The sequence below is a fragment of the Microtus oregoni genome, unplaced genomic scaffold, assembly GCF_018167655.1.
Source record: "Microtus oregoni isolate MIOR12 unplaced genomic scaffold, Mior012 000017F_ref0000208, whole genome shotgun sequence".
NCBI classification, from domain to species: domain Eukaryota; kingdom Metazoa; phylum Chordata; class Mammalia; order Rodentia; family Cricetidae; genus Microtus; species Microtus oregoni.
In genome coordinates, this window is record NW_024543076.1 from 22,358,534 (window position 1) to 22,379,248 (window position 20,715).

The window sequence follows — 20,715 nt, forward strand, 5'->3', positions numbered from 1 at the left end:
CCTTCTATATCTTCTCCCACTCCATACTCACTCAACTTTAAGTTCTTTCTCAAAAAATGACAAAATGCCCAAATCATAATCTCCCCAAAACAACAACAACAAAAAACAAAATAAACACCCCCCCAAAAAAAACCAACAAAACAAGACACCACCAAACTGTAACCAAATAAAAGCAGGCACACACATAGCTCTGTGGAGTCCACTTTTTGTTGGCCAATGACTCCTGAATATGAGACCTGCCTGGAGTGATTGCTATCCCCACTGTATTCTATTGACGGAATCTGATTTTCCCTTTCCCAGAAGGAATAAATGACAGTTCAGTTGTTAACCTTTACCCTAGTAGCTAGGTTTTCATTCATTTTTTAAAAAAAAAATAACAAATTACAGTAAGAAAAAAAAAACCTGCACATCCAAGATGGACAAGACAAGCAGCAGATGGAAAGGAATTCAATAGACGGCACAAGAATCAGAGACCCACTCATTCACACACTCAGGAGTCCCATAAAAACATTAAACTGAACGCCATGATGTGTGTGTGTGTGTGTGTGTGTGTGTGTGTGTGTGCTGCTTCGGTCTCTGTGAGTTCATGAGAGCTTTGCTCATCGTGATTTAGAGGCCTTGCATTCTTGGTGTCCTCCATTCCCTCTGGCCTTTACACTCTTTCAAACTCTTTTTTTCCAGAGGTTTTCTGAGTTCTGAGGGGATGGAATTGATGGAGACACCCCATTTAGAGCTGAGTGTCTGCACTAACTTTAAAATATAGAAAAGGAAGTTATACCTGAATATTTTGGCAAATATTGCACAAAAATTTAATCAGTCCTCATGTTAAATTGGAAATTACAAAAGTTATGAATAGTAAAGAAAACTATCATTTTTTATTCTCACTTTAAAGGGGAACTATCACAGAACAAAAGAAGCCTCATGTTTAAGGATCTCATTCATCTTTGCTGAAAAGATGTGAGATCAAAGGAAAAATGCAGAGCAGAAGGATGAGGATGATGACAAAGACAGATGCTGTGAAGACTTAACAAGGAGCTAAAGAAAGATAAACCAAAGGCTGGAATGTAAGCGCGAAGTGAGCAAATATAAAAGACCCTACGTTCAAGGTCCTCTCCAGCCAGGCTGAAGAGTGATGAGCCAATCCTAGGTTAGGAGATTGCAGCTGTGGCATCGTTCTGCAAACTCTCTACACCTAGTAAACTTCTTTCCTCACAGGACAGGTGCAGAACAGTCTCTGTCTATGACATTCATATCTAGAATGAAGTTATTACTACTAACATCAAAGCAAAGAGAAGAACTGACCCTTTATATAGAAAATGGTTCGATTTTGGGAGTCTCAACAGTTTAGGGAAAGAGTTGGCAAGCTACAACTCACAGGCAAAATACACTTTGCTACCCATTCTTGTAAATGAAGTTCTATAGGAATCGTTTCAGCATTGACTACAGCTGTTCTCTCACTCAGCAATATGTGTGTGTATGATCTAAATATTTAGAGCCTATAGGATCTAAAATATTTACCCATTCAAAACAATTCTACCATAGCAAGCATCTGTAACATTTCTATATATCTACAGCATACCAACAGGTGAATCAAAACTGCATAAAGTATACTATTAAAAAGAGACATTTGCCAGGTGGTGGTGGCATGCCTTTAACTCCAGAACTTGGGAAGCAAATGTAGGTGGACCTCTGTGAGTTTGAGGCCAACCTGGTATACAGAGTGAGATCTAAGACAGCCAGGGCTATACAGTGAAACCCTGTCTCAGAAAACAAAGAAACAACTGATTTTTTGGAGTTAATCTTGTATCCTGCCACATTACTAAAGGTGTTTATCAGCTGTAGGAGTTCTTTGGTAAAGTTTTTGGGGTCGCTTATGTATACTATCATATCATCTGCAAATAACGAAAGCTTAACTTCTTCCTTTCCAATACGAATCCCCTTGACCCCCTTATGTTGTCTTATTGCTATTGCTAGAACTTCAAGCACTATATTGAAGAGGGATGGAGAGAGTGGACATCCTTGTCGTGTTCCTGATTTTAGTGGGATGGCTTTGAGTTTTTCTCCGTTTAATTTAATGTTAGCTGTCGGCTTGCTGTAAATAGCTTTTATTATATTTAGGTATGATCCTTGTATCCCTAATCTCTCCAAGACCTTTATCATAAAGGGGTGTTGAATTTTGTCGAATGCTTTTTCAGCATCTAATGAAATGATCATATGGTTTTTTTCTTTCAGTTTATTTATATGGTGGATTACATTGACAGATTTTCGTATGTTGAACCAGCCCTGCATCTCTGGGATGAAGCCTACTTGATCATAATGGATAATTTTTCTAATGTGTTCTTGGATTCGGTTTGCCACTCATCCATTGCTGGTGGGAATGCAAACTTGTGCAACCACTCTGGAAAGCAGTGTGGCGATTTCTCAGGAAATTCGGGATCAACCTACCCCTGGACCCAGCAATACCACTCTTGGGAATATACCCAAGAGAGGCCCTATCATACAACAAAAGTATATGCTCAACTATGTTCACAGCAGCACTGTTTGTAATAGCCAGAACCTGGAAACATCCTAGATGCCCTTCAATGGAAGAATGGATGAAGAAAGTATGGAATATATACATATTAGAGTACTACTCAGCAGTAAAAAAACAATGACTTTTTGAAGTTTGCATACAAATGGATGGAAATAGAAAACACTATCCTGAGTGAGGTAAGCCAGACTCAAAAAGAGGAACATGGGATGTGCTCACTCATATTTGGTTTCTAAAGGACATTGAGCCTATAATTCGCGATCCTAGAGAAGCTAAATAAGAAGGTGAACCCAAAGAAAAACATATAGGCATCCTCCTGAATATTAACCTTCATCAGGTGATGAAAGGAGACAGAGACAGAGACCCACATTGGAGCACCGGACTGAAATCTCAAGGTCCAAATCAGGAGCAGAAGGAGAGAGAGCACGAGCAAGGAACTCAGGACCGCTAGGGGTGTACCCACACGCTGAGACAATGGGGATGTTCTATCGGGAACTCACCAAGGCCAGCTGGCCTGGGTCTGAAAAAGCATGGGATAAAACCAGACTTGCTGAACAGTGGACAATGAGGACTACTGAGAACTCAAGAACAATGGCAATGGGTTTTTGATCCTACTGCACGTACTGGCTTTGGGGGAGCCTAGGCAGTTTGGATGCTCACCTTAGGAGACCTGGATGGAGGTGGGTGGTCCTTGGACTTCCCACAGGTCAGGGAACCCTGATTGCTCTTTGGGCTGATGAGGGAGTGGGACTTGATCGGGGGAGGGGGAGGGAAATGGGAGGTGGTGGCGGGGAGGAGGCAGAAAGCTTTAATAAATAAATTAATTTAAAAAAAGAAAACAAAAAAACAAATAGAAACCCTGACAAAACAAAACAAAATAAAAACAAACAGAAAAGATACTCAATAGTAAAAAGTTTTACAAAACTTTTTTTAAGACTCTAAGTACCCTTTAGTATTCTAAGTCCACAAATTCTATTGGTTACTTCTGCAAATTTAACTCAATAGAAGCACATATAATTTTAAATAATTTAAATAGTAGCTTTAAGAATGCAAGGCAGCATATTCACTTTTAAATGAGTTTATAATTTTCATGTCTGAGTCAAATTGCTTTGAGAAGGAATATGCTAAGAAGTGATTGGAACCATGTTTTCTGCATAATGATCAAGCCAAGATTCTAGGAAAGTAATGCTGTCTAGTAGAATATAAGTTCAGAAAAGACAGAATTTGTCTACACTACCTAAAAATCTACCTAACCTATTCAGCAGCTTCAGAATCTAATGGATCAGTATTGGTAATAAATCAACAAGTCTATCAAAAGAGTTTCATAACCTAGTACCATATTATAAAAACAAATATGTAATCAAATATTCATGTAGATCACATGACTGTTGGTAAGCTACAAAGTAAAGCAGTCAATGGCAATGTACTGTAAAAGACTGTAAATAGAGAGAAAAGCAAAAAACACCCAGGTAAAAACCCTGAATGTCTGCTCATAGGGCGGAAGTGCCAGACTGTGAAGAAATCAAACCAAATCCCACATTCCAGCTCTCACAACTGGTGAAGGTTCCTTCTCTAGCCTCTGTGCACTGCCACCCCTCTTTGCTTCTTTAGCAGTTTTCCTAGCAATGTCATCAGTGGGGCCCCCAAGTGGTCAGATGTAGAAAACACATAACTTCAGGAAGAGTGACAGGTCAAAGAACAGTGAATAGACATGAAATTTTGGTTTAAGTCAATATGAAGTCTCATGTGGTTACAGAGGACTATTACTAACACTTTTCTGTTACAAAGTAATTTATTAATAAGCAAAAGAAGGCATAAATTCAAATCTTCACTGATAGTTTTTTAAGAAATGCCACCTATACACTTTGTCACTTCTCACCCTCTAGACTTCTAAAGTGCTAAGCAAAAACACTTGAAATTATGACATTTATACTTAGATAACTTTTAGAAAGTCTAGATTTATGGATCAGTAGAGTTACCTAAGGATATCATGCACATTTCACAATCAATGTGTTTGGTACACTTGTTTTCTTACATATGGTAGCACAAACTTACAACTGTTATAACTAGTTGGCACCCCCTGTTTTTTAGCTTGGTGTTAAAAATTAATTGTTACTTATTTGTAATAACAAATGAAACCTCCAATTATATACAGAATATTGCAAGACAGGATTCCAAATCAATATTCTCTACTCTAAAACATGATTCCTAGAAAGCATATTGAAAAGGGGCATTTAGTAATTTTATACATTACAGACAGAACCTAAAATACGAACTAATGACACTCATGATCACAAAAAAATTATTTCACTGATAATAGTATCTTCCAAACACTTCAGGGCAATATTTTCAAGTAATAAAATCGGATTTTATTAAAGTATATTCACCAAATAAAAATTCATAAATGTACATGTAGATATTTTTGACGAAATCCTCAGAACACAGTCACTTATCTTAAAATACAGGCATACATGTGAATTTCTATGAACATTTTTTTATCTTTGAGTGCCAAATCAGTAAATCTGAGAAAGGGAAAACTTAAAGTCTCTTAAGAACTATTTTGAGTACTTCAAACTATCTATACACAGAAGCAATCATTATTCTAGATTATTTAAATTTACTTAATAGATTTCCCATAAGCTATCTACTATAAATTATTCTCTTTATAGACTTCAGATATGCAACATAATCACAACTTGAAAATACTGTCTTTTACAAATTGAATTTTAAGATCAATCAATACTGTGGTGGAAAAGTTAGACTTCTTCTTAAAAGGGTTAAAGATCATAAATGATATAAACAAATCTTACTCAGACCTTTGATGGGGAAAGAATGTTCTCTAAACCTAAGTACAGGTACTGTAACTTTAGTCGCTCTAAACCAGAGCCTCAGAATTTTAGCTTTAGGTTCCAATTTCAGTACAAAGTTCAGATGCTTGCCACATTCCAATAACCCGTCTGTATAAAGGAGCACAATCTAGGACTACACACCTACACCTCTGTCTTGCTCAGCCCTCTCCCATCAGGACTTATCCTACCGTGGTATAGTAATACCATACACTCACCATAAATACTTGAATTAATCTTACGTTATAGATGAGTAAACTGATCGATTTATTTACAACTCACATGGAAGAAATTGGAAAACTGCAGTAAAAATGATATGGTCAGCTGCTGAATGGGTTTGTTAATATCCTCACTGAAAATGTAAATCATGTTTTTATCAAAGGAGAACGGTTAGGCTGTCACAGAAACTTAAAAGAAGAATCTGGAACACACATTGTTTGATACTATCCATCGAAATGAGGTCCAGCTAAGATGGGCTAAAGACTTTATCTCCCAAAAGTACTTCTTTCCTCTCTGTTAAGATGTCACAGAACAGCATTGAAAACATAGCCAACTACCTAGGTAGTGGTGAGATCATGGAGAAGAAGCTACCACTGTCACCTTGTTAAACCAGTATACTTTCTAACTGCATTTCAAGTACTCGCAAATAAAGGGAGCTCTCCTCCCTCATTCTGCAGCAGATGTGGGACTACAACAGAAATCAACAACAGTCAAAATGGTACCCAACTCCAACTGATACATCTACAACACAACTCCTTCACCTAAGTCTCAGTGAGTATCATGGAAGAGGGGACAGAAAGATTGAAGCGCTAGAGGCCCATGTGTCTGCTGTGATGTAGTATCTTCGATATTTGGTAAAAAAGCTTCAGTCATGAAATCTCACCAATATGGTCAACTAAATAAGACCTATATAATGACACCAATCATCGCCATGACAGCCAGGTCAGGGAGAAGTCTCATAAGGTCTCACACCTACAGGAATAGCTCAGGTAAAGGCAATTAATGGGTGCTCCATGACAGACAATAAGCCACAAGGCCCAGGTTATGAAATCTGCCAGGATAATCACCACAAGCTGAAGGGGAAAAAATGTGGTACATATTTATAATATAGTATTATTCAACCATAAAGAAGAGTAAAATTTGCACATAAATGGATGGAACTAGAAATTATGGTTATAAATTAGACAGACTCAGAAAGACCTGTTCTCTCATATCCATAATCAAGGTTTTAAAAAATACACGTTAAAATAGAAGATGAACTATGAGAAAGGGGACCAGTGGGGACAGGGACAAGAGAGGGTAATGGAGCAATGGTGTTTATCAGAGTACAAAACATGTATGCATGAAAATGTCATAATCCATTGTTTTATACAACCAATATGCACCAATAAAGACACCAACCTCTTTTATGGTGTTTAAGAACTTTAATTCACTTTACTCTCAATGTCCTTCCATCCTCATCAAACAAATCTTATCATTTATTTACCCTAAAGACATACCAATGACAGAATAGGTACTTTAATTTCTTTTTCTGTTACTATGATAAAAGTAACATAACGGAGAAAGTTTTTGGGTTTTTTTGTTTGTTTGTTTTTGTTTTGTTTTTTTCTGACTCTCAGTTCAAGGACGGAATCTGCCAGGCTGGGGCCCTGGTTAATTTTTTGTTAATTGACACAAGTCAGAGTCATTTGAGAAGAGGGAATCACAGTTGAGAAAATGCCCCCACTAGACTGGCCTGTGGACAGGCTTGTGGGACATTTTCTTGATTAATGGTTTATGAGAGAGGACCCAGATCACTGTGGGTGGTGCCCTCTGAGCTGTCTAAGAAAGCAGGCTTAGCAGCCATGAGGAGCAAGACACAGAAAGCAGAGTACCTCCATGCCTTTTTTTTTTTTTTTTCGAGACAGGGTTTCTCTGTGGTTTTGGAGCCTGTCCTGGAACTAGCTCTTGTAGACCAGGCTGGTCTCGAACTCACAGAGATCTGCCTGCCTCTGCCTCCCGAGCGCTGGGATTAAAGGCGTGCGCCACCACCGCCCGGCTTCCTCCATGCTTCCTGTTGCAGTTCTTGCTTCCAGATTCCTGCCCTGCTTGAGTTCAGGTCCTAACTTCCCTCAGTGATGGACTGTCACCTGAAAGCGTAAGCTGAAATAAACCCCTTCTCTCGGTCACTGTGAACGGAACAGAACAGAAGCCCTAAGACAGTAGGTAAGTCAAGGCAGCAAGAAGTACAAAAAAATCCACAATCAGGAAGCAGAGGATGAATGCTGCTCTGCTCAGTTCTTTTTCTCCACTTTAGTTCAGGATCCCGGCCAGGGAATGGCACCACCTGCAGTGGGTGGCTCTTCCCACCTCAATTAATGACTCGAGATAACCCTCCACAGCCGCCTCCAGACTATCATCTTCCAGGTGAATCTAGATTCTGTCAAGTTCACAATTAACCACCACAATGAGCTAATCAGTAGTGTCCTTTCCTGGCCAAATTTTTGGAAATTTCTCATACCTGTCTTCTGGTCATTATTATGACTATTGTCAATGTGGCTGTAACCGAGGGATAGCCTCCTTTCTCACTGTAGTGACTAATTAGGCCCTGTGAACCTGACCACAACAACCTACTCACTTATGAAACACAAAACTAATGCCACCAAAAGCCTCAGTGTCTCCTTCAAGAGGGCGACCAGGTCAATCAGGAGAGTAGCTAGCAGACAGATATACTCTGGCCTGGAGACACATGACAAGGACTATAAGATGGCTGCTTATTATATATTCTTTAGTTTTTTTTGTCAACTTGACACCAACTAGAGTCACCTTGGAACAGGGAACCTCAATGGAGGAATCTCCCCGAAAAGACTAGCCTGTGGACGAGAGTCTGGGACATGACTGATGTGAGAGGGCCAAGCCCAGTGTGTGTGGTCATGGGTTATAAGAAAGCAAACTGAGTGAGCCGTGGCAGTAAACAACTTTGCTCTATGGCTTCTGTGTCAGTTCCTGCTTCTGGGTTCCTGGTTGAGTTCCTGCCCTGACTTCTCTCAAGGATGGACTGTGAATGGGATGTGTAAGCCAAACAAACCCTTTCCTACCCAAGTTGCTTTTGGTTAGTGTTTCATCATAGCAGCAGAGTAAACTGGAAGTGGGACCAGGATTTATGTTCTCACATCCCACCCTAATCTTCCCAAAGAATGCCACCTCAAATGGGTGACAAGAGGCTAGTCCCTTACTGTGTTTGTTTGCTAGTTGCACTGTGCCTACAAGCACACACTATGGTGGGGATATTTTGTTCTTGTTGTTGAGACAGGGTTTCTCCATAGCTTTGGAGTCTGTCCTGGAACCTACAGCTGTTGAAGACCAGGCTGACCTCGAACTCACAGAGATCCGTCTGTCTCTGCCTCCCGAGTGCTGGAATTAAAGGCTTTTTTTCAATCAGGTAAAAAAGCAGTAAAGAGACCACCATATCTGCATGTCAGAAAATGAATTCATGGTAGCAAATGAAAACATACTGCTTTCAATAGACAACTCATGTCTTTTGTTAAAAAGCTTTCACCAATAGGCTGGTATGAAGTTTTACTTTGCAGATTAAAGAGGCACAAGAGATGTACACTGTTTGCCAAGAGAAGGAAAGACCAACAACTTTTGTTACATGCTAGTTCATCAAGATGTAGGCAAGGGGCCCTAGAAACTGTTGACACAGCCTAGCAGGCCGGTAAACAGCTGCTGAACTATACTTGTGGATTACTGACATATACTAGTCCCCCACAAAACCTATAATCAGTTTTTTCACTTCCTCAGATTCTTTCAATTTATGCTCTATCATTCTTGAAGTGAGGCAATCAAAACTGGATGCAGGTGTTCCATTTAAAACTCCAACTTTTAAAAACACTCTTGGTTTTCTCGCCTGCTGCTAAGCGACAGGATGGCATCCTTACTGAGCTGTCTGCCATTCCATTCTCAAAAGTGTAAACAGGCTCAGACTGTTAACAGTAACTCAGACTGCTCTGGGAATGCACAGGACTTATCTGCAAGACACCCCTGATGCACAAATCAGAACAGAAATATGTGGTAAAGAGATTTTGTTATTTTCAACAGAAGCCGCCAGGTTTTTAGAGCAATTTTTCTATGATCTTATATATTGTTACAAATTTAACTATATAACCATGGAGAGCAGACCTAGATTCAAAAAATGAATGTAAAAATTTTTCTGGGCCATATCTTCTGAAATTTTAATAAATCTATGAAATGGAAACATTAACTACTCTCGCTGGAATGGTCAGAGGTAAATATCAGTACAGAGTGTCTGGCAAAGCAAACAGAATGCATTCCAAAATTTTTCAAACTTTAGAACTAAAACATGTCTTCAAATCCCTTTAAGTCTTTGTTTGTTATACATAGACTTAAGTTTTACAAAATTACACAAGCATACTATATTTACTAATATGAATTACATAGAAATATAAAATATAACTTTATTGTATCATAATTTGATATGCAGCATCAATACTCCACAACAGAGTCAATACCCTGTAACATTGATATTTTCTTATTTTTCATTTCAAGTGTAAAGGTTGAGGTGGCACAGTGGAATATACCTGTAATCCCAGCCACTCAGGAGATGGAGACAAAAAGGCAGCTAGAGCCCAGGGGTTCAAGAACAGTGAAAATTAAGAAATTAAACAAGGCACTGTAAAAATTATGGCCCTTTAAAAACAAAACAATCTCTCTAAAAAGCTCAGTTTCATTCTTTTTTTCCTCATATATATCTTCAAGGCAATGAAGAACATTTAAAATCAGATCCAGACATTAGAACATGCTGCTGATGATTATGTAGAGAGGTAAGAGAGGTCAGTCTCTTACTGCCGTCTTTATCTGCTTATTTCCATTCACCAACACCACTAGCCATTCACCAACACCACTACTTTTGGAACCCTTTCCCTCCTACTGGGTTGCCTTCTCCAGCCTTTTTATGAGGGTATTTGCCTAGTCTTACTATTACTTGATATGTCATGTTTTGTTGAAATCTCTGGAGGCCTGCGGGGAGAGATAAGTGGAAAACACTAAGAGGAGGAGGTAGGGGAAGAAGAAAAGAGAAAGAGAAAGAGAAAGAGAAAGAGAAAGAGAAAGAGAAAGGGAGGGAGGGAGGGAGGAAGGAAGGAAGGAAGGAAGGAAGGAAGGAAGGAAATGGATATCAAGGGCTATAATTCTGTTCAGTAAAAAGGCAGTCTTGTTACAAAGTTTGAAAGGTAGGCAAATAAGAAAGAAATTCACAAATTGTAAAAGAAAGTCTGGTAACTGATAATTGTTTTGTCCTTTAAAACATTTACATAAAACATTTACATGAAGCCGGGCGATGGTGGCTCACGCCTTTAATCCCAGCACTCGGGAGGCAGAGGTAGGCGGATCTCTGTGAGTTCGAGACCAGCCTGGTCTACAGAGCTAGTTCCAGGACAGGCTCCAAAGCCACAGAGAAACCCTGTATCGAAAAACCAAAAAAAAAAAAAAAAAAAAATTTACATGAATGAATTATAAACTTAAGGAAGTCAGAGTAGGAACAATAAAATATAAATATTATGAAACCAATATGGAATCTCATAATAAATGAAATGCGTAGTAAAATAACACTATAACTATGCAATTATTATTACTTATTGAATTCCTTATATCATCAGGCAGATAATCTTTCCAAGATCAATGCGAATGAATTACAAAGTTTTCAAATCCAAAAATTTTATGTAAAAAGTTTTTAAAAGCAAGGCACTGAAAATATAAACAAACAAACAAACAATTAAAAGGCATTATCTCATTCAGAAGGTTTCAAGCTGTCCATACACTGACCAATAAAGTACATATTTGCTTAAGTCTTTTAAAATAACTATAGTTTATTAAACTATACAGTCACATAAAATATAATTATTAATCACAATAGCATAAAACATACATACCAACAAGTTGCATGTAAATATTATTACAGTAGATGTAACAAACCATGGCATTTCAGAATAGATAATACTATTTAAGACAGCAGAGAAAAATTTTTGACAGTTAAAAATTTTACAGCCACATAAATGATGGCTCATTTTTCCACAGACAACTGAAACATGGGCTATCTTTAAAGTGATACTTTACAGTCTTCTCATTTTACAAATAAAAGTCTTAGGGTGGGTAAGTCTTAAGACTTAGTCTAGATCACAAAGGCTACCACTGGCAGAATCATAACTGGAATAGCCTTCTTCCTATGATCCCAGATCACCTCTTACATTCCAGTTCAACAATCTCCACACCAAACTGATCCCAAATGCATTTGATCAGAGCTCCTATCCACACATTCAATGTCTATAAATTACAGGGGAAAACTATACTCCATATCTGCTATGAAATCAAGTGTCCACTCAGATGTGTTACTAAAAATGGCATAAGCCTACATGGTTTTTAAAGTGCATTCTGATTATTCACATTTATTCAAATCAAAGAAACAATTTCATAAATACTTTACTACACTGAGATAGCCCAAGCCTGATTAAGAATAACTGATCTCGCTGAAGACAATATACATAACCAGCATCTATAAGAATAGATCCTACTGTGAAACTAACTCTGTAGCAAATGCTTACATGCACTAAAACATTCAATCCTTACAGCCTTTCAAGATGGTGTATGTCTCTAGTTTATAAAAGGAAGTACTGGAAGATAATAACCTCAAGACATACAATTAGGAAGTGATCATCCACATCCATACCCAAATAATATGGTTCCAAAATTCTAGGAAACCAACCTAGCTATGCACTAACTTTAACACTTATGGAGGGAGCGGGGAGCACAGCTCTGTGGTAGAGGGAGTGTTTTGCACATCCAAGGCTCTGGGCTCAATACCCAGACCCAAACATGAACAACAAACCACAAAGGGATTACCCAGAAATGTAGGGATTCTGTTAACTGAGGCCCAAAATTTTACCATATTTCCATATAATATTCTTAATTAAAATAAGGATGATCAAATTAAAACCACCTGCTGTATGAGATGTTGTCTGTTTAATTCACCATAAGTTCCAAGCATATGGAACCCAATGATAGGTCCAGTCAAATATTTGGTATGTGATTAAAAAAAGAAAAGTTAGAGATTCCCATTGCATTAGGAAAAACACTGACAAATCTGTCAAAAACTCTATGATTCTACATTTACAAAATTCTACCTAGTAAGCAATACGTCAAAAACTAGAAAAAGTATTAATTTCCTGATTATGTAACTATAAGATAATAAAGTCCAAGAGTTGTAAATGAATCAGTAAGAGGGACACATATGAGAAAAATACATCTAAAGACCCAAATTTCCTTCTATATTAATAATAACCAGTGAAAGTTAAATGAAAGGGAAAACTAGCACCTGAAAGTATAACATGCAACACATAAGTGGAGCCAGAACTACTCGGGAGCTAAATGAGGAGAACGACAGTGTATCTTTAGATGAAACCAGATCTCCATGAGCAGATGGCAAGTTCTATCAGAGAGCAACACGGAATGGAAGGACATCTCAGTGAAACCCCTGATAAGTGTATATACGTAAGTAATAGTCACACAAAAAGCTATTGAGCAGAATAGCGAGGAAGCCTTTCCTTCACACTAAAACATTACACTACAAACTCCTCTGATAATGCTACATGACCTTGAATAACTGCTTATATTCTCTAGGAATGCATAAATACATTACACATAATTTAGTACTCATAATGACCCAGTGAGATCTGTATTTTTATCTTAGATGCTCAACACTCAAGACACGTAAAGGTCCACTTCATTGGAGATTACCAGTTCAAGAAATGTACTGGGTTCATTTATACACTCATTTAGTAGATAACTGCTTATGGTCAATCTTGACCAAATTCTGTTCTAGAACCTGTTCTAGAATGCAATGAAAAAGAAGGGCAATATTCACCACCACCTCTAAAATTATGTATCCTAATGTGAAGAGACAGAATACAAGCAGGAAAATATCAATCATACTAGAGCAGGGATACGAAAAAGGAAATAAAACTGGGTAATACAAGAGATGCAAAAAGAAAAGAGGTTTCTTCTAGTCAGTGTTCAAGAAGCCATCTTAAAAATGTAAATGAGCTATGACTCTGCTAATTATTAAGAAATGTAATATGCTGGGAATACAGTGCAGATAATGAGATGAACAAAGCCCTGTGTTGGGATTAAAAAAGAATGCTCAAAGAACCAAAGCAGGCCTATATGTCTGGATGAGAAGAAACAAGTAAACAAATTCGCTGTTTATTATGGGATCTTAGTATCTGTCTTTTAATCCAGAAATATCAGCATCCCATAGTGACAACAGCAAGAAGATGGAAACCATATATAGGAGACTGTTACTAGTTAGACATTTTATAAAATGGACATGCCAACAAAAATAAAATTTTGATCATTTGGAGAATGGTTAGTAAACTATAGTACAACACACAGTATACAATTAATGGAAAGTCAGAAACTAGCATGTACTGACTTGGAAAGGTGCCCTACAAATGTATGTGAAGAAAGCAAGCATATATATGACAAGATTCTGTTTTACTAACATGAGATTTGGGGCCATTAATTTTACCCCTATGGCTACTTCTAATACTATGCATTTTGCTTCCTCCAACTCCAAGTAAAAGTCCTCCTGCATGGCACTTGCCAGCCCCTTCCTCTAAATCATTCCCTTCACTCACTCCCCCACCCCTACTCATTTCTTTCCCTGGGATGAGAAGCATCACATTGGTAACACTTGAAAGTTTATCATTTAAAATAACAATATATTATAACTTTGAAGCGGCTAACTAAGTTCTGATGATTCTAGCGTATCCAGATGACATCCTAACCTTTGCTTTAGAAGTGAGAAACCACATGAATAATTGAAGGTAACTAAATATTCAACTGGATGCTTCATTAAGAACAACACAAATGAGTTATTCTTACCTCTACTTTTGTACGATAGAGAATGAGCCGCTTAAGGCCGCGTAACTTGGCGATGTGACCGAAAGCCTGAGGTGGCAGTTTATCACAGGATGAGAGATTTAAGTCTTGTAGATTTGGGCACATTTCAGAAATAACCTCCAAGCAAGTTTCATTAAGAAAGTGGCTGCAAGATAACTCAAGGCGTAATAATTCAGGTCCACACACCTTTAGAAACCTGTGAAAACAATATTCAATGAAAATTTTATAAAATTTATAAAACAATTTTGCAAGAATTTTGAAATTATATCATCCCTTAACAGACGTGCTTAGAATAGATTCTACTAAATAAAATCCATAACTTGATTCACTTAAGTTCTTTCTTACGCATGGTGAAATGTCCAAGACTAACTAAAATAAATCAAGCTGAGAAGATAATGGATTCACATGGTACAAAGTCTGCTACTATTAAGTGAAAATTAAGATGGCAGAGGAGATAGTTCTACATACCTGTAATTCACATCGGAGTTGGAAAATCAAAAATATAAAAACCCAGGCTCTTGGAACATATCACTCTCTTAACAACGGCCTTTCAGAATAGGGTAATATATTTTGAATAAAGCATACAAAATGACAGATTTAATTAAAAGACCTTGAAGTCAGTCAGACTAGCTACCTCTTCATTCAAAAACTATAGAGGTTGGTTTAACTGTATTATGTTCCCCTAGCTGTTGCCATTTAGTAGCTGGACTACTTAACTTCAGAATTAATATAAAACATCCAAATTCTGACAAATCATAGAAATAAGAAAAGATAAAAGAATAGAAAACATTTCATCAGAAATTGCATTACCTATCTCGAGTGAATGAAAACTGGTGAATTGTTTGTTCATAGCTGTCTTAGAAAACAATCTGATTCAACTTGAATGCGAAAGCTGGAACTCTATGAAGCTTTAGCAACTGAGCAAGCCGTGCCCTCACACAATACACCTACTATCCCCGGCCAGTGCCAACAAACCACGTTAGCACTCTTAACTTCATCACAACATTTTCTAATTGATTTAAGAAATTCCCAAACACACATTAAAAATAAAAGCCAACTAAATCAGACAACTCAAGCTTTTAATAAATGAAATGGGGCTAGACAGCAAATATGGACCGCTTTCTTTTTGCCCTGTTGTACTCTTTCTATCAACTACCTGGAGTGGGATGGAGATTCATCCACTGTCTTATTTGGGTTCTATTGCTGTAAAGAGACACCATGACCATGGCAACTCATAAAGAAAAACATTTATTAGGGCCTGGCTTACAGGTTCAGATGTTTAGTCTATTACCATTGCTGTGGGAAGCTGGTGGGACACAGAGAGACATGGTGCTGGAGAGTAACTGGACTACATCGGGCTGGTAGGCAGCAGGAAGTGAGCAAGCCACTAGGCCTACCCTGGGCTTCTGAAGCCCCAAAGCCCACCTCCCTCCCTCCAACACACTTTCTCCAGCATGGCCAGATGTCATAATCCCTGCCATGTGGCACCACTCCCTGCTGACCAACCACTCCAATATATTGGCCTATGGGGAGCATTTTTATTCAAACCACCACATCCACATCTCATCATTTTCTGTGTATCAAAGGCAGATTTGAATAGTACTTACTATAGTGCCTCATGGTTTTGAACATTAAATAGTACATGAAAGCAGTTTGCACAGCATCCCGTAAACATTAAAAATGTAAGTTAAACCTTGACTAGCAAAGTTTTAATCTCTGAAAAATCTATGTGCACATGTGTGGAGTCAGAGATGACTTTTTGACATCAATTCTCTCATTCTACCTCCTTGCTGGTTCTGGGGAAGAACACCAGCCAGCGGGCTTGCGCAGAAGGACTTTAAGGACTTTTACAGGACTGAGCCATCTTGCCACTCTGTAGTTCACTTTTAAACAAAAGAATTTGGTTGTTCCTGATTTGCTTTAAATACCCATTCCTTGCTAATCTTCAGCAATCTGTATTCAGCTCTTCCTAAATTCACCTTTTCCTTTTAAACTCTAAATTCAAACAGCCTACCTTATTACTGTGATTATCTGTGACATTTCTGCTCTTTCCTTCCTTAACACTCTGAGGCTTCTCCTATGACTCCCTACCCCCACCCCCGGTCTCCGACAGCTCTATTTCCTCTATTCCAGCACATTCATTCACTCAGTAAATATTTATTGAACTTCCACTACGACATGCAGTGTACGAAGGGAGACATCATGGATAGAACACAGTTCCCACTTTCAGAAAGCTAACTTACATTTTAGTGAGAGGAGACTAGAAACAAAGAAGTAAAATAAACAGTATATGAAAGAGTGAAAACTGTCAGGGGGAAAATAAAAGCATAAAAAGGCCATAGAAGCATCGTCAGAGAAGTCTCAGCAAGGCGGCAAGGTAGACCTGAAGCAAAAGGAGGCAAGCAAAGCAGGCATCTAGAGAAGGAACATTCCAGCCAAAGGGAAGGGCAAGTGTACTGGCTGGGGCAGAAACTGATGCAGAAGGCAAAAGGAAGGGGCAAGGAATACATCAGAGGATAGGAAACACTTTCCAATGCCACTATAAAGGCTCTGGCTTTCATTTGGGGGAAGAAGGGTTCCCATTTGCCAGGATCTATGAGCAGAGGAGTGATGTCACACCTGCGTCCTACCAAGATTGCACTGGCTTCTGTATAATTTACCAGAGACAAGCAGGGGCAAGAGTAGGGTGCCATCAAGACACTCTACAACACTTAAAGACGACAGGACTACTCAATGGATCCACAAGGTGGTACCAGACATGGTGATAGCCAGATTCTGTATCCACTTCAAAAGTGGCAGTGCTGAATGGTGACAAACTTCCAACACATCACATCCAACTCCAGCACAACCTGTTTTTCATTGTTTTTCTAACCACAATTCACTTCTTTACTAACATTTTATACTGAGTTCTATAAGCTTCTCCATGTCGTTCAGCAACTGAAACAGATTCTTGGTATACAGTCTTTAGCATTACTGTGGGATAATGGCTAATACTATCTACTTTAGACTGAGAGTCACTTAGAAGACAAGCCTCTGACTACGTCAATGAGAGATTCTCCAGATTACGTTAGCTTCTGGGAATCTGAGTGGGAGGGATTACTGAGATTGTGTTACCCTTTGGGCAGGTCTGTGGAGGATGGTATAGCTTCTGTTGACTGAGGCAGGAAGACTCAACTTTAACTGAGGACAGCACCATTCCCAGGGCTGGGGTTCTGGTCTGAACACAAAGAAGAAAGGGAACTGCACAACAGCATTCTTCCCTGTGCTTCCTGACGCAGGTACTATGCAACCACCTGCTCCCAGCCTCTTCCACGGTTATGCCTTCCCTGCCATGACGCACTGCACCTAGACCTGGGAACCAAAAAAAAACTTCCTTCCTTAAGGTGCTTTCTCAGGAATGCTGTCACACATCAAGACCAGTAAGAAGTATGTGTGGCATTTAAGCACATTTAAAAAGCAATTGAGTAAATCTTACAATTACAAAAATTCACTTCCTAAATGTATCTATTTAATTGAAAATAGACTTTTATACAATATATTCTGATCAGTGTCCTCTCCACTAACTTTCCCCAGAGATTCCCCCTCTCTACCCACCAAAATCCACTCTCTCTCTCTCTAGAAAACAGACAACAAAAACCCAGAAGCAAACGGGAAAAAAAAAAAAAAAAAACAGCCAACGAAAGAGCAAAGAAACACATATAGCCATAGACACACACACATTCATAAAAACACAAAATCAAAAACTCTAACATGTAAGCAAAGGACACTGTAAGGTTAAAAAAGAAAAAGAAAATGCCCAGACAAAACATTTTAAGAAAAAACAAAAACTCCAAAAATACCCTTGCATTCATTTTGTGATAGCCGCCTACTGCTGTTCATGGAGCTTGCCCTTGGGTGGGTTGCATACCCAGTGAGAAAACTAACTTTGCCTTTGCTAGCAGCTGTCAACTGGAGATACTTTCCAGGTTAGCAAAGGACACTTGTGTCTACTTCTCTTGGTGCTGGGGCCCTATGTGGCTTAGACCTGTGCAGACTCCTTCCTAAAGTTTTAGTGATAAAAAGGTACTTTTCTATTCATGGGATCAAACTAGTCCCACAGATTGGACAAATTAATATTGTCAATTTACTTTGTGTGTACACATGGTTATGGTGAGCCATTCACTTACAAATCAGCAATCTAAGAATGAATGCTCAGTTTCAAAAATCAGTAAGTCCTATTTTTAATTTAATACTTTCTAAAACGATTTTCAGATTAGAAAAGCTAAGGAGAACACATGGACTCTGAGAACTACATGCTTTAGTGTTCTCTTACCTCTTAATGGTCTTTGCTATTGGTCAAAGCACTTTTATCTGCATTTCCCCCCATACTTAAGTTAGAATGACTGCACATTTCTTTCCTTTATTTGCTTTCATTATGGAAAACTTTTCCTCCAAAGAATGTACAGAGGAGCGTCAAGCTAATCACTAAAAACCTTATCAAGCAGAAAGGAGAACTTCAAGCTGACCTGGATGACAGAATTGGACACTTTCTTCTTCTTCTTTTTTTTTTTTTTTTTTGAGACAAGGTTTCTCTTTGTGGCACTGGCTGTCCTGTAACTCACTCTGTAAACCAGGCTGTCCTTGAACTCACAGAGATCCACCTCCCTTTGCCTCCTGAGTGCTAGGATTAATGGTGTGCACCACCACTGCCAGCAGACAACTGCCATTCTTATACTGCTCTTTTTCTCTGTTTTCAGATATGTACTATTTTTTACTCTCAGTAGGTTATCTAATCAACATGTTCATATTCTCTCTTTCTGACTTTACATAATATATCAATCCTGCAAAGGCAGTAGCAATAGATTCAACAATCATACATGAATCATTTCTTAATGTGCCCACGGAAATTTTATTTTAATCAAGTTACACTGTTTTTTTGGATTGATCAATAGGTATTCAGCTCAATTATGATGTGAGTCATATGACTTGGAAGGAAAATAACTTATTTCCCCCAGCCTGTTTGTTCTACATTGTGAATTCTCATCTAGTATTACTTAATATTAAGGGTTTTATTTACTTTCATTTTTTAAAACTTTCTTTTTTAATTTTCCTGCTTTTGTTAAACATATTCTCTTCTCATATAGTATATCCTGATTATAGTTTCCCCTCCTCTAGTTCTCTAAGTTCCTCTCCATCTTCCTTCCCGTCTGGATCCACTTCCTTTCTGTTTCTCATTAGAAAAGAATAGGCTTCTAAGAGATTACATCAAAACCTAACAAAAATACAATATAATAAGATAAAACAAAAACTATCACATCAAAGTTGGACAGAGCAAATAAACAGAAGAAAAAGGTCCAAGAAAAAGTACAAGAATCAGAGACTCCCCTCTTTCACACACTCAGGAGTCCCATAAAGACACTGAACTGGAAGCCACACATACACTCAGAGGACTTGGTGTAGACCTCTGGGTGCCGGGCGTGCTGCTTCAGTCTCTCTGAGTTCATATGAGCTCTGCTCATGGTGATTTAGAGGCCTTGCTCTCCTGGTGTCCTCCATCCCCTCTGGCCTTTACACTCTTTCCACCTCCTCTTCCATGAGGTGCCCTGAGCTCTGATGGGTAGGATTTGATGGAGATATGCCATCTGTGTGTTCCAAAAACCCTCTGTAGGGTTCTATGATTCTAATAAAACAATCCTGAATTACATCTGCTGCTATGATAAAGGAGGTCTCTGGAAAGAAAGAAATTACCTATTCTTACAAGCTGAATTAATTTGTCCATCTAGAGCAGTGGTTTTCAACCTTCTTAACACTCCTTTAATACAGTTCCTTGTGTTATGGTTACCCCCAACCATAAAATTATTCTGTTGCTACTTCATAAGTGTAATTTTGCTACTGTTATGAACTGTAATGTAAATATCTCATATGTGACCCCCAAAGGGGGCGCAACCCAGTTTGAGAAACATTGTTCTAGAGGAATACATATAAGGGATACTTTTTTAAATAACTTGTACCCTAAAATAATTAACATCACATGAATGAGTATTTTAATATGAGTTTATTCACCACAAAATAAAAGGCAGTGATGATCAAAATCTGTCTGATGCATAGAGATAAAGAGAAAACTAGCTATAAATGTCCATTGTTTCTGATTTTTAAAATTATGTCTTGTTAGCTGAGCCTACAAGTATTATAATAAAGAATACTTAAGATATTTTTTAATTTCAAATAACTCAGAACATTATTGAATAAATATGTTCCAAAAATAAAGCCATTAAACCCAAAACTTCTTAGTTATTCTGTATGGTACTACCCTTCAATGGTAGCTCTCCTGGTTAGGCTTAATACTGCTGTGATGACCCAGCAGGATCAAAAGCAAGTTGAGGAGGAAAGGCCCACACTTTCAAA

The 20,715-nt window shown here is 38.2% G+C and overlaps 1 protein-coding gene across 1 annotated transcript in view; it reads right to left on the reverse strand.

Annotated features, from left to right (window-relative positions):
• Positions 1-20,715, reverse strand: part of Fbxl4 (F-box and leucine rich repeat protein 4) — a 73,446-nt gene that overhangs the window by 16,915 nt on the left and 35,816 nt on the right. The window contains exon 6 of the mRNA XM_041667575.1: positions 14,314-14,527. Within this exon, the coding sequence (XP_041523509.1) occupies positions 14,314-14,527 (214 nt within the window). The remainder of the gene's footprint in view (positions 1-14,313; positions 14,528-20,715) is intronic.